This window comes from Ochotona curzoniae, unplaced genomic scaffold, assembly GCF_017591425.1.
Source record: "Ochotona curzoniae isolate NIBS_2020 unplaced genomic scaffold, NIBS_Ocur_1.0 contig_605, whole genome shotgun sequence".
NCBI classification, from domain to species: Eukaryota; Metazoa; Chordata; class Mammalia; order Lagomorpha; family Ochotonidae; genus Ochotona; species Ochotona curzoniae.
In genome coordinates, this window is record NW_024466491.1 from 505,942 (window position 1) to 520,751 (window position 14,810).

At 59.2% G+C, this 14,810-nt stretch overlaps 1 protein-coding gene across 1 annotated transcript; it reads left to right on the forward strand.

Annotated features, from left to right (window-relative positions):
• The first annotated feature begins 12,066 nt into the window (after positions 1 to 12,066).
• On the forward strand, positions 12,067 to 14,479 carry CCL25 (C-C motif chemokine ligand 25). Its single transcript, XM_040990272.1, has 4 exons — positions 12,067 to 12,189; positions 13,463 to 13,580; positions 13,684 to 13,802; positions 14,300 to 14,479. Exons 1-4 carry the CDS (start codon positions 12,117 to 12,119, stop codon positions 14,395 to 14,397), a joined length of 408 nt encoding a protein of 135 aa, XP_040846206.1. The 5' UTR covers positions 12,067 to 12,116; the 3' UTR covers positions 14,398 to 14,479.
• Positions 14,480 to 14,810: the final 331 nt, after the last annotated feature.

Sequence of the window (14,810 nt, forward strand, 5' to 3'; positions counted from 1 at the left end):
TAGGCCAGGGTTACAAGCCAGTGCTGCTTCTGGACCTCGCTGCGCAAACTCTGTTTTTTGCCCAGTGTGTGCCCCCAGGCTCCACCTTAGCATACAACGCCAGGGAGCGCTGTTGGTATTGTCAGCCCGGTTTTAGAGACCAGGGTGTGGCTGGTGGCAGGCGGGACAGTGCCAGCTCAAGTTGGAGCCTGATTCCAAGCCTGGCTGCTCTGTTCCCACTTCTCATAGGAAGCTTGCACCCCAGCACACGCGCAGGAAACCTGCGTGCAGTCCAGCTTGGCGCAGCCCCAACTGTTAGGCATGTGGGGCAAGAACAAATAGATGACAACTCCTTTTTTTTTTTTTCTGCCTTTCAAATAGATAAAAATATCTTCTAGAAAAAAAAAAAATAGGGGAGCCCAGTCTGATAGCCTTGTGACTAAACCCTTGCCTTGAATGCGCCGGCTTCCCATCTGGGCGCCGGTTCTAATCCCGGCAGCTCCACTTCCCATCAGTTCCCTGCTGTGGCCTGGGAAAGCAGTGGAGGACAGCCCAAAGCCTTGGGACCCTGCACCTGCGTGGGAGACCCGGAAGAAGTTCCTGGCTCCTGGCTTCGGATTGGCTCAGTTTCAGCTGTTCCAGCCACATGGGGAGTGAACCAGCAGACAGAAGATCTTTTTGTTTTTCCTCTCTGTAAATCTGACTTTCAAAAAAAAAAAAAAAGAATTTAAAAAAATCAGGGGCAGAATCTGGCTCAGTGGCCCCACAGGCCAATTGTTCGCCTTGCCCCACTTCCGATCCGGCTCCCTGCCTATGGTCTGGGAAAGAGCCGAGTACAGCCCAAATGCTGGGACCCCAGTCCCACATGGGTGACCCGGAAGAGGCTCCTGGCTCTCGGCTCCGAATCCTCTCAGATCCAGCCATTGTGGCCATCGGGGGAGTGAACCAGCAGGTGGGAGATCTTTGTCTCTCCTATTCTTTGTAAATTTGTCTTTTCAAAAAAAACACAAATGCTGGGTACCTGCCAGCAGCACCTGTGGCTGGTAGGGTATCGTTTCTTTGAAATCAACACTTTTTTTTTTTTTTAGGTTTTATGTATTTTTATTGCAAAGTCAGATCTACAGAGAGGAGGAGAGACAGAGAGCAAGATCTTCCATCTGATGATTCACTCCCCAACTGGTGATGCGCCGATCCGAAGCCAGGAGCCAGGAACTTCTTCTGGGTCTCCCACACGCGGGTGCAGGGTCCCAAGGCTTTGGGCCGTCCTCCACTGCTTTCTCAGGTCACAAGCAGGGAGCTGGATGGGAAGCAGGGCTGCCGGGATTAGAACCGGCGCCCATATGGGATCCTGGCACATTCAAGGCGAGAACTTTAGCGGCTTGGCCACGGTGCCAGGCCCAATTGTCAACACTTTCTTTTTTTTTTTTTAAAGATTTATTTTTATTATTTTTTATTGGAAAAGTGGATATACAGAGAAGAGAGTCAGAGAGGAAGATCTTCCGTCCGATGATTCATTCCCCAAGTGAGCGCAACGGCCGATGCTATGCCGATCCGAAGCCAGGAGCCTCTTCCGGGTCTCCCACGCGGGTGCCCGGTGCCAAGGCTTTGGGCCATCCTCTGCTGCTTTCCCGGGCCACAGGCAGAGAGCTGGAAGGGAAGCGAGGCTGCCAGGATTAGAACTGGTGCCCATGTGGGATCCCAGGCGTGCAAGGCGAGGACTTTAACCACTGTGCCACCGGGCCGGGCCCGTCAACACTTTCTAACCACCCGCAGTGCACCCTGCCCTGTGTGTGAGGACCAGGGCCACACTGGGTGACTGTGGCTGCACGTGGGATTTGGAACATCAGCTGGTAACACAAGTGGCTCCATCCCTTGCCGTGTGTTTTCTCTAGACTGCAGCCCCGGCCCCTCGCTACTGCCACTCCCCTCTTCCCACCACCCCCCACATCCATAAACAAGAGGTGATAATTATACCGATCCCTGAGGGCACACTAGGAGCCCGCTGGATGCCATCTCCCACTTTAAGGGACTGGCACAGGGCCTAGGCCTGCAGGCCTTCCTTCCTTCGTTTCATAACAGGCTTGTTCCCGCCGTGCCCCCAACTCCCCTCGGCCGATGGGAGCACGTGACAGGAAGGCCTGACCCCATTTTTAGGGGTGGCCCCAGCAAACCCTGCTGACATCAGCAGCTTCAGAGCCAAGGGCCCAGGGGCTGCCACGCTACCAGGCAAAACAAAAGTATTTCAGGCCGAAAGACTTGCAAGTGCAAAAGCCCCGACCTGGCTGGGGGCCCAGTACATTGAAAGTATGAAAGAAAGCTAGTAAGTGTGTGTGTGGGGGGGGCAAGATGGGGTGCACGGGTGCGTGGATGGCAGAGCTGAGATGGCATCTCAGGGGCAGGACAGGAAATGATTCGGAGTGTGTGTGTGTGTGTGTGTGTGTGTGTGTGTGCAATGAACAGGACTGCGAATGGAATCCCGAAGGCTCAGCTCCGCGATCTGTTCTGATCCAAAGTTTTTTGTTTGTTTTTTTCAGATGTATTTATTCATCTGAAAGGCTAATGTGACCCTGAACATGAAAGGAAGGGGCAGGGCCTCCATCCACTGCCGGTGGCCACAGCCCAGCTCCATGCTGGTCTCCCACCCTGCAGCGTACAGGAGGGCACCAGGTACTTGGGCCACTGCCATCCGGGCACACTAGCAGGTAGCCACATCGGAAGCGGAGCGGCCGGGATACAACGCCAGCACCCGTGATGTGAGACGCCTGTGTGACAAGAGGCGGCTTAACCACCGATAGCGCCTGTGCCAGCCTCCCGGGCAGAAGTCAAGGTAGGACACTCTTATCTCCCGCTGTTTGGGGGTTTCTTTTGGGTTTTGCTACGAAGTACAGTTTGACCCTGGGGGGGGGGGGGGGGCAGGCATCTGAGTATGGCTCCAGGCGGTTGGGTTGTTTTGCTTGGTTTTGTTTTATTTATTTATTTATTTATTCATTTTTAAAGATTTATTTGTTTATTGGAAAGTCAGATATACAGAGAGGAGGAGAGACAGAGAGGAAGATCTTCCGTCCGATGATTCACTCCCCAAGTGAGCGCAACAGCTGATGCTATGCCGATCCAAAGCCAGGAGCCAGGAGCTTCTTCTGGGTCTCCCACACGCGGGTGCAGGGTCCCAAGGCTTTGGGCCGTCCTCCACTGCTTTCCCAGGCCACAGGCAGGGAGCTGGATGGGGAAGCGGGGTTTCCGGGTTTAGAACCAGCGCCCACACGGGATCCCGGCGTGTTCAAGGCGAGGACTTTAGCCGCTAGGTTATGGCGCCAGGCCCAACATTTTCTCTTGAAAGGGTAGAGCGAGCTCCGCCGCCCCCCAGCTCCGCTTCTGAGGACCACAGCCTGACCCAGCCCCCACTGAGGTCCCGGAGGCGTCTCCATGGTGACCATGGACTTTCGCTTTCATGTACTTCCCCGTAGAAGTAAATCAGTAAGTCACTAAATCACTTTCAACCCCGCGCTCTCCCGGTGACTCATTGAGCGATAGGAGTGGACTATTACTTTCTGATTTTTATATATATATGTATACATATAATTGTGTTTATTTTTTTTCCATTTTATTGGAGGGACACAGAGTGACAAACAGAATAGCCAGATCTGGGCCCGGGCTGAAGCCAGGAGCCCGGAACTCCATCCGGGTCTCCAACATGGACAGCAGGGCCCCAAGCCGTGGGGCCTTCCCAGGATGGCCACATCTCAGGATGCTGAAGTCCAGACTTGAACCAGGCACTCTGATCCGGTCCACGGGGCCTGCCAAATACCGTCTTAATGATACGCATTGCTGCCTGCCCCCCCATCTTGTCTTTATCCATGTGATGGATGGCAGTCTATAGTGGGCTCACGCCAAGCTGTGCCCGCCCGAGGAACCTCGCGGCGTGCCCAGCCAGGCCGTAGCGGTCATTCTGCGATAGGCTCACACAGAGCAGTAAAGATAAAGAGGTGGGGCCTGGTGCAATAGCCTAGCGTCTAAAGTCCTCACCTTGCATGTGCCAGGATTCCATGTGTTCACCAGTTCCCATCCATGCCGTTCCACTTCCCATCCAGCTCCCTGCCTGTGGCCTGGGAAAGCAGTGGAGGATGGACCAAAGCCTTGGGACCCTTCCTGCACCCACGTGGGAGACCCGGAAGAAGCTCCTGGCTTCAGATCAGCTCTGCTCTGACCCCTGCGGCCACTTGGGGAGTGAACCAGAGGACGGATCTTTCTCCTTCTTGTAAATCTGCCTTTCCAATAACAATAAATAAACTTAAAAAAAAAAAAAAAAACAAGAATTGGATGGCGTGCAGGACCAGGGCAGCCAACAGTTCCCAGCCTTGGTGGAGGTTGAGGGAGGACCCCGGGCCGGGGGCTGTTCATGGTGAAGACCCCCAACAGCTGCTCCGTGAGTGGCAACCCGTCCACTTTCAGACCATGATTCTCTGTTATGTTGGGGTGTTCACGGTCTGGCCCGAGTATCGCACCCCCACAATTACCTGAGCCTCCCGAAAGGCCCCTCGGTTAGGAGGGCGTTTTGTTTAGAACGGTGTTACACAAAGGTGCTTCCGTGTGTTGGTTCCCGGCTCCCAACTGGCCACAGCGGCCGGCGCTGCTTCAGTGCCAATGCCGAGGAGCCACAAACTCCATCCGGGTCTCACATGTGGGTGACAGGAAACCACACGCCGGCACCATCGGCCCTGCCTGCCAGGCACACTAGCAGGGAGCTGCAGCCGGGCCTCCAGGCGATGCTCATATGGGATGCTGACAGGTGTGGCAGCTTGACCCGCTGGACCACAGCGCTGGTCCCCGCGTGGTGCTTTGTCAAGCCAGCCCGGTGAAGGGTGCAGCCACCAGAAGCGGCAGCTAGGGGGCAGGCATGCCAGCCTCGCCCGGGGACCCCTGTGTGGGGTGCCGTACCGGAGTGCCTGCTTTGCTGCTGCCACTCAGCTCTTGCCACCCAGCTTTCCGCTACAGCAGCTGGAAGGCGCTGGAAGATGGTCCAAGGCCTTGGGACCCTCCTGCCCATCCACTGCGGAGGCCCGGATGGAGCTCCTGGCTCCTGGCCTCTGAGACGATTTGGGGGGGCAGGGGGCGGGGGATAAAGATGGAAAGCTCCCTGCCTCACTGTCACTGTCCCTTTCAAACAAAGAAATAAGTCAATACATCCATCTTTGGGGAACAGGGAATGGCGGAGCCTTCCCACACCCAGGGCGCGGGATCTGCACCTGTACCAAGTCTGCCCTCTGCCTCCTCCTCCTCCTCCTCCTCCTCCTCCCTGCCCTGTGTGCTTTTGGTCCTGGGATTGTCCCTACCCAGGTCCCTGCCTCTCCCCTTTGTACTGGCAGAGGTCCCCGCCCACTTCCCCCAAGGACTCTGTTTTGCCCCAGCTGCCCAGCTGCGAGGGGGTCACTCGGTCACTCGCAGGGCTAAGCCAGCAGCCAGAAGGAATTCCCCATCCCCGCGTAGTGTCCCCTCAGCGGGGGGAAGCGAGAGGGGAGGTTAGGGGCAGGCAGTCACACCTCAGCATCCCTCCGCCCGACCTCGGCCGGGCCTCCCATGTCCGGGGGTCCCCCCCGCTCCTCCTGGGGCCCCAAGGACGGAGCAGAAAAGAGACCTCCTGCATGGGAGACAATAAAGCCAGGAAGCAGAAGAGTGGGGCAAGGCAGGTGGAGGGGTCCCTTGTTCCACAAGCCTTTGGCTCTCCGCCCCCCATCCCTGCAACAGTGACCCTACCTTGAGCTCCATCTTCTGTCCTTTTATTCCATCAGCCTTCTTTGATTTGTTTATTTATTTTTTGTTTGGTTTGGTTTGTTTGTTTATGTGTTTTTAACGATTTCTTTAATTTTTATTGGAAAGTCAGATTTACAGAGAGAAGGAGAGACACAGAAGATCTTCTGTCCACCGGTTCACTCCCCAATGGCCGGAGCTGAGTCTATCCGAAGCCAGGAACCAGGAGCTCTTCCGGGTCTCCCACGGGGGGGGGTGCAGGGTCCCAAGGCTTTGGGCCATCCTCCATTGCTTTCCCAGGCCACAAGCAGGGAGCTGGATGGGAAGTGGGGCAGCCGGGATATGAACCTGCACCCCTATGGGATCCCGGCACATGCAAGATGAGAACTTTAGCCACTAGGCTACCGTGTTGGGCCCATGTGTATTTATTTTATTTCTTTGAAAGGCAGAGGGAGGGAGGGAGAGGGCTAGCTCTCATTCCTGGTTCATTCCCCCCCCCACTCCACTCCCTGCAAATGGACACAGGCCTGGGGGAGGGGAGGGGGAAGGGCGGAGGTCCTGGGGCTCTCACATTCCCAAGCGTGGGAAGTTTCAGCGCAACCCACAGCGGCGTCCCTTCCCAGAGCAGGCCCGTCCCTTCCCATAGCAGGGGGGGTGGGGGGGGCCCTAGCTCAGGCGTCACAGCTGTCCCCAGGGAAGGCGGGGACAAGGGCAGGGAGGAAAAGACCAAAGGTCACTGGCAGAAACCCGGCGGGGGCGGGGGCAGGGGTTGGGGGGATGGTGCTGCTGCTCCTGAGACTCAGCATTAAAACGGGGGCTTCCCACCTGTAGCCAGGGGGGCGGGGGACCTCTGGACCGGACCGGACTGGGGCGGGGCAGGGCGGGGAGGACTTCCTGGTGGGGGCCGGCCTCAGCCTTTGTGGGATTTGAACCAATGTCTCTGACAGCCCCTCCTCCCCTAAGCTGCGACAGGCAAATCTCTCTGCAGACATTGCCAGCGTCCCCTGGGGGCCACATTCTGTCTTCCTGTCCCATGCCCTGCCTTACACTTCATTGTTGTTGTATTAAGATTCAGTTATTTAAGATAAGCTGACTTTTCCACCTCCAATGCCAGCATCCCATAGGGATGCTGGTTCGTGCCCTGGCTGCCCCGCTTCCCATCCAGCTCCCTGCTTGTGACCTGGGAAAGCAACAGAGGACGGCTCAAGGCCTTGGGACCCTGCACCCCCCCCCCCCGTGGGAGACCCACAAGCAGCTCCTGGCTCCTGGCTTCAGATCAGCTTCAGCTCCAGGTGTTGGAGTCATTTATGCAGGGAAGCAGTGGATGGAAGATGTCTCCCTCGGTCTCCCGTTCTTTTCGTTTTTCCCTGTGACTCTGCCACCTTCTGCCTTGCCCAGGCCGTGATCGGAACAATGCAGCCAGGACACAAAGTGGGGGCCGCCTGTGGACTGCCTGTGTAGGTGACACCGTTAACACCACAGTGCCTAACGGGTCAATGTCACACGTTGAGGTTCTTCGTGACCGGCCAAGACAGGCCGTCAAGTCCACAGTGAGGGAATGAGGGGTGGCGGGGAGGACGAGAACAGCAACCCAGCATCTGGGGTACCTCGGCAAAGCATCCGAGCCTCTGAAGGTCTGAACTAGACCAGGACCCTCCCTCTGCCTGCCTGCCTGCGCCCTCCCGCGGGGGGACCTGCAGCAAGGGGGCTCCGCCCTGCCCAAAGCGGCTGTCGCTGGCCGAGCAGACCCAGGGGCCGTCAGGTGCAGGGAGATGTGTGACATGACGCCGGCCAGGCCCGGCGTGTGGCCCAGACTGTGGGCACGGCACACGGCTCAGAAGCCTGGAAGACATCCCCGCACCGCCCCCCCAACCCCCAGCCCTGGCTGATTGCCCGGAGATAAGCTGGCCGAGGCACGCCACCCCCCCTCCACCCTCCACCCCGGGCAGCAGGTGTAGTGGTAGGGTTGCGGCTGCAGCCACAGGACTGGTGGGCAGCCACCTGCTCTCCGTGACTGCCAGCCACAAGGACATAACAAGGCCAGAGCCCTGGGGCAGTGTCTCACTGGCCCGTCTCCTCCCCAGCCACAAGGGCCCCGTGTGTGTAAGACGCAGTGGCCATGGGAGGCTCTGGCGTTGAGAGTCTGGGTCGGGGCGGCACAGGGTGGCGGCAAGGGGGGAGACGGTGAGCTCAGACCTGCCTCAACCCTGTGGGTCCCGCCAGCAGCCTTGGCTCCTGGGCCAGCGTCTCGCACGCGACCTTGACCACAGGCAAGTCTTCTGAGGCAAGTCTTCTGAGCAGCTTGCCAATGCCCTCTTGCTGTCGGTCGCCCTCCTTGGTCTCAGGTGCCAGGCCCCCCGAATAGCCCGGGCCCTCGTCTCCCACACCAGCTGCTGGGCACTTGGCAAGCCCCCCATCCCCCAGCCTCCTGCTCTCCTGGGATCTGTCACCTGTTTGTCCTTAAGAGGCCTGCTCCCTCTGGGGCCCTGGCATGATAGCATAATGGTTAAGGCCCTCGCCTTGAATGCGCCGGGATCCCATAGGGACACCGGTTCTAATCCCAGCAGCTCCACTTCCCATCCAGCTCCCTGCCTGTGGCCTGGGAAAGCAGTGGAGGACAGCCCAAAGCCTTGGATCCCTGCACCTGCGTGAGAGACCTGGAAGAAGCTCCTGGCTCCTGGCTTCAGATCGGCGCAGCACAGGTCGTTGCTGTCACTTAGGGAGTGAATCATAAAAATAAATTATTTTTGTTGGAAAGGCGAATATGCAGAGAGGAGGAGAGACAGAGAGGAAGATCTTCCGTCCAATGATTCACTCCCCAAGTGACCACAACGGCCGATGCTATGCCGATCCGAAGCCAGGAGCCTCTTCAGGGTCTCCCACATGGGTACAGGGTCCCAAGGTTTGGGGCCGTCCACTGCTTTCCCAGGCCACAGGCAGGGAGCTGGATGGGGAAGTGGAGCAGCCGGGATTAGAACCGGTGCCCAGATGGGATCCTGATGCATGCAAGGCGAGAACTTTAGCCACTAGGCTACTGCGCCTGGCCGTGTGTGTTTTGTTTTTTTCAAGGAAAATGTCAGACGTGCAGTCCCATCTCTGCTGTTTCAATCTACGGATGCCCACACTGACCTGGGCTGGACCAGGCCAAAGTCAGGAATCTACAGTGCAACCTGGGTGCCCTGCGTGGGTGCCAGGTAGCAGGGACCGAAGGACTTAAGCCACCCAAGGTGTGCATTAGCACGAAGCTGTGTCCCGGCAGTGGAGACACGTCTGTTTGCTGAGAGATGTATTTGAAACTCAGTTACAGGGCCCGGCGCGGTGGCGCAAGTGGTTAAAGGTCCTCGCCTTGCACGTCCGGCATCCCATATGGGTGCCGGTTCTAATCCCGGCAGCCCCGCTTCCCTTCCAGCTCCCTGCCTGTGGCCCGGGAAAGCAGTCGAGGACGGCCCAAAGCTTTGGGACCCTGCACCCGCGTGGGAGACCCGGAAGAGGCTCCTGGCTTCGGACCGGCATAGTATCGGCCCGTTGCGCTCACTTGGGGAGTGGATCATCGGACGGAAGACCTTCCTCTCTGTCTCTCCTCTCTGTATATCCGCCTTTCCAATGAAAAAATAATAAAAATAAATCTTTAAAAAAAAAAAAAAGAAAGTCAGTTACAGAGCAAGAATGGGGAGACAGACAGAGAGGTACCTTCCGCCGTTGGACCACTCCCCCAAAGAGCCCCCACGACTAGAATCGGGCCGGTCCAAAACTCGAGACCCGGGAGCTTCGTCCAGGTCTCCCACATGGATCCTGGGGCCCAAGGCCTTAAGGCACTTCTGTTGTTTTCCCAGGCCACAAACAGGGACTTAGACCTGCACCCACAATGGGGATGCCAGCGCGCGGGCAAAGGATGTGCCAGCGGGCGGCCCCTCGTCATGTTGAATGGCTGCGGGGCCGCTGTGCACTGCCGTCACACCCCTGCCCCCGGGGACGGGCCCCTGTGCTTGGCTAACACATCGCAGTGAGAAACACCTGTTGGGGAAGCGGTGAGCCGTGCTCAGCGCCCCGGAGAGGGACCCTGGACCCTTTAGACCCTGCCCCACCTCCTCACGTCCATCTCAACCCCAGACCGGTAGAGCCCAGCCTCAGGGGGCTGCTGTTCCCAGCTGCTGGGCTCACACGGATCCAGCAGGAACGGGGGAAGCGCCAGGGCCCTGGCTGTGGCCAGGGCGGGTATTAGGAGTCCTCCCCCCCCCCCCGGACAATAATGGTATCCCATGAGACACTTGATTAGACCACAAAGGCCACTGACCGGCCTGGGGAAGGCAGCTTACTGAAGGCAGCCTCGCAGGGCACAGCGGAAGGGATCGGCCGGCCGTGCACCAAGCCAGGGGCTTTGCGCAGGGTGGTGGGGAGGGAAAAAATGCCATTTTTTTTTTTTCCTGCCTCTAGTTGCCAGGTAACTGCTCTGCATCCAGATAAGCCAGAGATAGCCAGTTTATGGACTCCCTACCGTGAACCAGAAAAGAATTTTTTTTTTCCCCCATTCATACTAAGATTATAAGCGGCCAAGGGTAGCCAGACCTTCACGAGATAAAATAGACTGTAGATCAGAATTCGTGGAGAGAATGCTCCTTGGAGTCTCGGCCTGTCCCGTGTGGTTGGCCTCAACCGTGAGCCCTGGATGGGGGAGCCCCGTGTGTGTGTGTGTGTGCGCACGCGTGGACTCTCACGCCAGGCAGGCTGCTGTGCCAGAGCAAGGCCGAGCCACTGCCCATCCCCCTGGCCTTGCCACCCCTTTCCACCCTGCAGCCCCAACCCCACCTTCAGCTGAGTTCCCCCACTAGAGACTAGAGCAGGTGGCCAGAAAGAAGGCTGTGGGGGCTTCGGATCCAGTAGCCAGGTACCCTGTGACCCGGGGTCCCCCCACAACTACCACTCCCAGAACCCTCAATCCCTAGTGCAGGCTTGCTGGCTGGGACAGGCTACGACCAGAGGCCAGGAAGGGTGGAGAACCCCAACCCTGTCCAGTGCAAGTAACTCCCAAGTCCTGGCCACGGCCTGCCACAAAGGGCAGTGGGCCATAGCAGGGAAGCCGGCCCTGGCTCGCCATGCTGCGTCCCCACGCCCTCAGCCACGCGGAGTTGCATCCTGCCCAGCCTCAGCCAGCTGGAACCAGAGGCCAAGCCGCGAGATCCTTGGGTACCCTAGCCCCTAACTGGAGGCTCAGGCTGGGTGAGACTTGAGTGGTTAAGCCCTGCCCCCCCCCCATCTCTTTCCCCCTAAGGGACCTTCATCAGGCCCTGCACCACACTTTAGGGGTTCTCCGCTAACACCTTCCCTCCAGTCTCTACCTGCTGGCTCCTATGGTCCTGGCGGACTGACCCCAGGAAAGAAGATTTAAAAAAAAAAAAAAATGCCTCGTAGATAAAAGCAGGCTTTGCTTCCAGGGGCAGGGCCTGCTCCCAACCCCAGCGCTTACAACTTCTGGTAGTTAAAGCAGCTAGATCGATTGTTCTAGAAGGTGATTTTGGAGAAAGTCCACCTGCCCTGCACCTCGCCCGGTGAAAGTACCCCGGTATGATATTGCTATTGATCGTGTAACCTTCGGGTGTCACCCTTCTGGCTAACAAAGGGAACCCTCAAACCCCGAGCAACACCCCCTCTCCCCAGCCCATGGCCACCGCTGCCGTACTTCCTATTTCTGTGGTGAGAAGCAGAGAGAAAAAAAAACAAAAAACAAAAAACGGGGTGAAGCCAGGGAAACCGAGGCCCAGGAAGTAGCACCCACCAAGGTGTGTGCAGGTGGGGGGGGGGAGCCTCCTGCCTTGTCGCTGCAGCCCCACCCCAGGAGTGAGGAAGCTAGCAGGTGTGTGCAAATGGAAGGGGGGCCGGGGATGAGGAAAAGGCTTAGGGGTGTTCGTGGGGGCAGCTGGTTTGCTCAAGGCTCGTCTGGCAGAACAGGGGAAGGTGCAGGAGGAGGAGGAGGAGGAGTGGTGGGAGGGAGGGCAGGTGGCAGCAGGGCGGGGCCCAGTGTATAAAGAGGCCCAGCCCGTGGGCCCCTGGGCGGGAGAGCTTGGCCGACGACCCAGCAGGCAGGCAGGCAGGCAGGCAGGCACGCACCAGCTGCTAGGATCCCGATCCAACAAGTGAGTCTTCCCCACTTGAACTTGACTCACGCCGTCTGCCTGCCCGCGTTGAATCCTTCCGTTCCCTCGGGCGAGGCTTGGGTCGCCAGGGGATGGGTGGGTGGGTGGGTGGGAGGGAGGAGAGCCAGGCTGTGGGGATGGCTGTGTCTGCCGCCAACCCCTGGGGTCCTTGTCACTCAAGACACGCACACCCTTCCTTTCCCTACAAGGAGGCCCCGTTGATTGCCTGCAGGTGGCCCGTGACAAGGATCAGCCTGCACCATGAACTTGTGGATCCTAAGCTGCCTGCTGGCCACCATCGTGGGCGCCTGGGTCCCGGCTGTCCACGCCCAAGGTAACGTCTCACACCCTTCCCCTGCAGACCCCTCTCCCTGTCTCCCCTTCGCCCACCCCATCCGGAAGTAACCCCTGCCGCATCCCTGGTCCCCTGGAGTCTGAGAACTTTTGGCCCTGGCATGCATGCTGGAAGTCCTGGTATTACCTACCGCTCCAGTGGCTCCCTTGCCCTGCATCCACCCTACCCCACCCCCGCCCCGGAGACTGTGGGAGGGCCAGAGGGTGGCCTCTGGCTATAGCCACAGCCCCTGGCAGCCAGCCAGGGCACGTCACAGGGTCTCGACCCTACAGACCCTGGCCTGGGCTTAAGGGTCAACGAGCAAGGGAGACCTGTACAACCGGGGCAGTCCCCGTCCGGGCCCTGCCTCCTTCTCTTCCTCCTCCTCCCCTTTTCGTACTAAGTAATCCCATCTGCACAGTGGGGGCACCTACAGTTCCCCCACCCCTCGCATGGGCCAGGCACTAGGCCCCAACGGTACTGCTGGCTTGCATAAGGATTCCTGGCCCCAGCACCCAGCAACGACCCCCTACTGTTGCTAGGGAATGGGAGGGGGGCAGGGCAGGCCCTTGAGGCTATGCCATGTACACCCCCCCACCCCCCCCTCCTGCCCTGGCAATCCCCATCCTCACCCCTACCCCCGACGGGTCCAAGGGGTTCCAACGTTGCTCACGGCAGGATGCAGCCTTTGCCCAGCTTGGGTTGGGCTCTCCTCGCCCTGCCGCCCTGTCTGTGGGAGCCAGACCCAGCCCACCCAGCCCTCCCCCCCCCGCCGCCACATCCCCAATCTCACCCTTTGATCCCCCGGGGAAAGGGGACCTCCAGCCACGGGAAACTACCCAGCCAGGAGCACAGCAGCCCAAGGTCCCAGCCAATGCCACTGCCCCTTGCCCCTAAGAGGCCAAGGTCGGGAGAGGCCACAGCCCTTCCCCTTCCCCCTCCCCTGCCACTGGGCCCCTGGCGGGGTTCAGCCTCGGGGCCCCGGAGGCCCATCTCCCATAGCCAACTTCAGAGGCCAAGGTCACCGTCTCCCCAACTCCTCCCGTGCGTCCCTGCGCACCTCCCTGTCTTTGGGGGTGCTGCACCTACTCCAGACCCCCCACTGCAGTGCTGGGGGCTAAGGACATAAGGTCGGGTGCAGGGGGGTGGTTCTCGTCTTGCCAGGCCGTGGAAGGATCGGTCCCGCGGCCAGCTCAGGGAGGCAGGTGCCGCTGTCTGGGCCCGCGGCTCCGGCTGCAGCCCCCCTCAAAAACACCAGCTCTAACACTTGCAGGCATCTCGGAGGACTGCTGCCTGGCGTACCAGCGCCACCTCAAATGGGCTGTCCTCCGGCACGCCCGGTGCTACCAGCTCCAGGAAGTGAGCGGAAGCTGCAACCTGCGTGCCGTCCGGTGAGCGAGGCCCCGGGACTGTGGCAAGTGGAACCTCCCCCGCCCCCGGCCCGGCCCCCTTACCCTAACCTGGACACCCCGTCATGTCCATCCCACCCGACAGGTTCTGTCTGAAACAGAGAGTCGTGTGTGCGGACCCACGTGAGAAGGCGGTGCAGAGGACCGTGCAGTACCTGAAGGCCCAGAACAAGTCGTGTCTCTCCTCTCAAGTGGACTCATCAGGTGGGTGATTGCATGCCCGTTTGCCTTTTTTTTTTTTTAAGGATTTATTTATTTTTATTACAAAGTCAGATATACAGAGGAGAGACAGAGAGGAAGATCTTCCGTCTGATGATTCACTCCCCAAGTGAGTGCAATGGCCGGTGCTGCGCCGATCCAAAGCCAAGAGCCAGGAACCTGCTGCAGGTCTCCCACGCGGGTGCAGGGTCCCAAGGCTTTGGGCCGTCCTCCACTGCTTTCCCAGGCCACAGGCAGGGAGCTGGATGGGAAGTGGAGCTGCCGGGGCTTCCGCCGGTGTCAAGGGCAGCAGCAGCTTGCCCCTGCGTGTCGCAGTGCCAGCCACCCACGCCCTACACCCCGCCCCCCCCCAGCAGCCTCGAACCAGGTCACCTGCTGATGGCGAGGGATGGAGGACAAGCAAGGACAGCTTCAGGCCTGGCTGGATCCAGGGGCTCCTGGCTCACTTGTATCTCTCTCTGCGCGTCTTCCTTTGGTGACAGGCCATTGTCTTGGAAGAAAGAAGGGGACGTTGAAGTCCCGGCCAACGGCCTCCAAGGTGAACAACTCCAGCAGGCACAAGAGGCGTGCCACCGCCTAGCCTGAGAGCCACAAAGCCCTCGGTAAGGATGCTCGGTCACGTGACCGTCCCCTCCCCATCCCCCGGCGCTCAGGGGGACTGCAGGACCAAGCTCATCACGGGGGGTTGGTGGGTGATGTGTGTGTGTGTGGGGGAGTCCCAAGTACCTGCCCACCTGACAGCCCCCCACCCCCGGAAGTGCTGGGGTGAAGTGCCAGGCAGGCCCAGCCAGCACACCGGGAGCTGCAGAGTTCTCATGGGAATACAGTCATTTTTTTCTTGTCCTCACATCCCGGATACCTGACGTGTCAAGAGTATTTCCCATGCGGCTGCAACGGCCACAGCTGGGCCGGGCCCAAGCCAGGGAGCCTGAGACCCCCTCCTGCAGGTCTCCCACTGGCGTACAGGGGGTCCAAACACTTGGATTATCTGCC

Coding starts and splice junctions, on each gene's coding strand:
- CCL25 (XM_040990272.1), top strand. CDS start 12,117: ATGAACTTGTGGATCCTAAGCTGCCTGCTGGCCACCATCGTGGGCGCC. Junction 12,190..13,462: donor CCCGGCTGTCCACGCCCAAG/GTAACGTCTCAC, acceptor TAACACTTGCAG/GCATCTCGGAGGACTGCTGC. Junction 13,803..14,299: donor CTCTCAAGTGGACTCATCAG/GTGGGTGATTGC, acceptor CTTTGGTGACAG/GCCATTGTCTTGGAAGAAAG.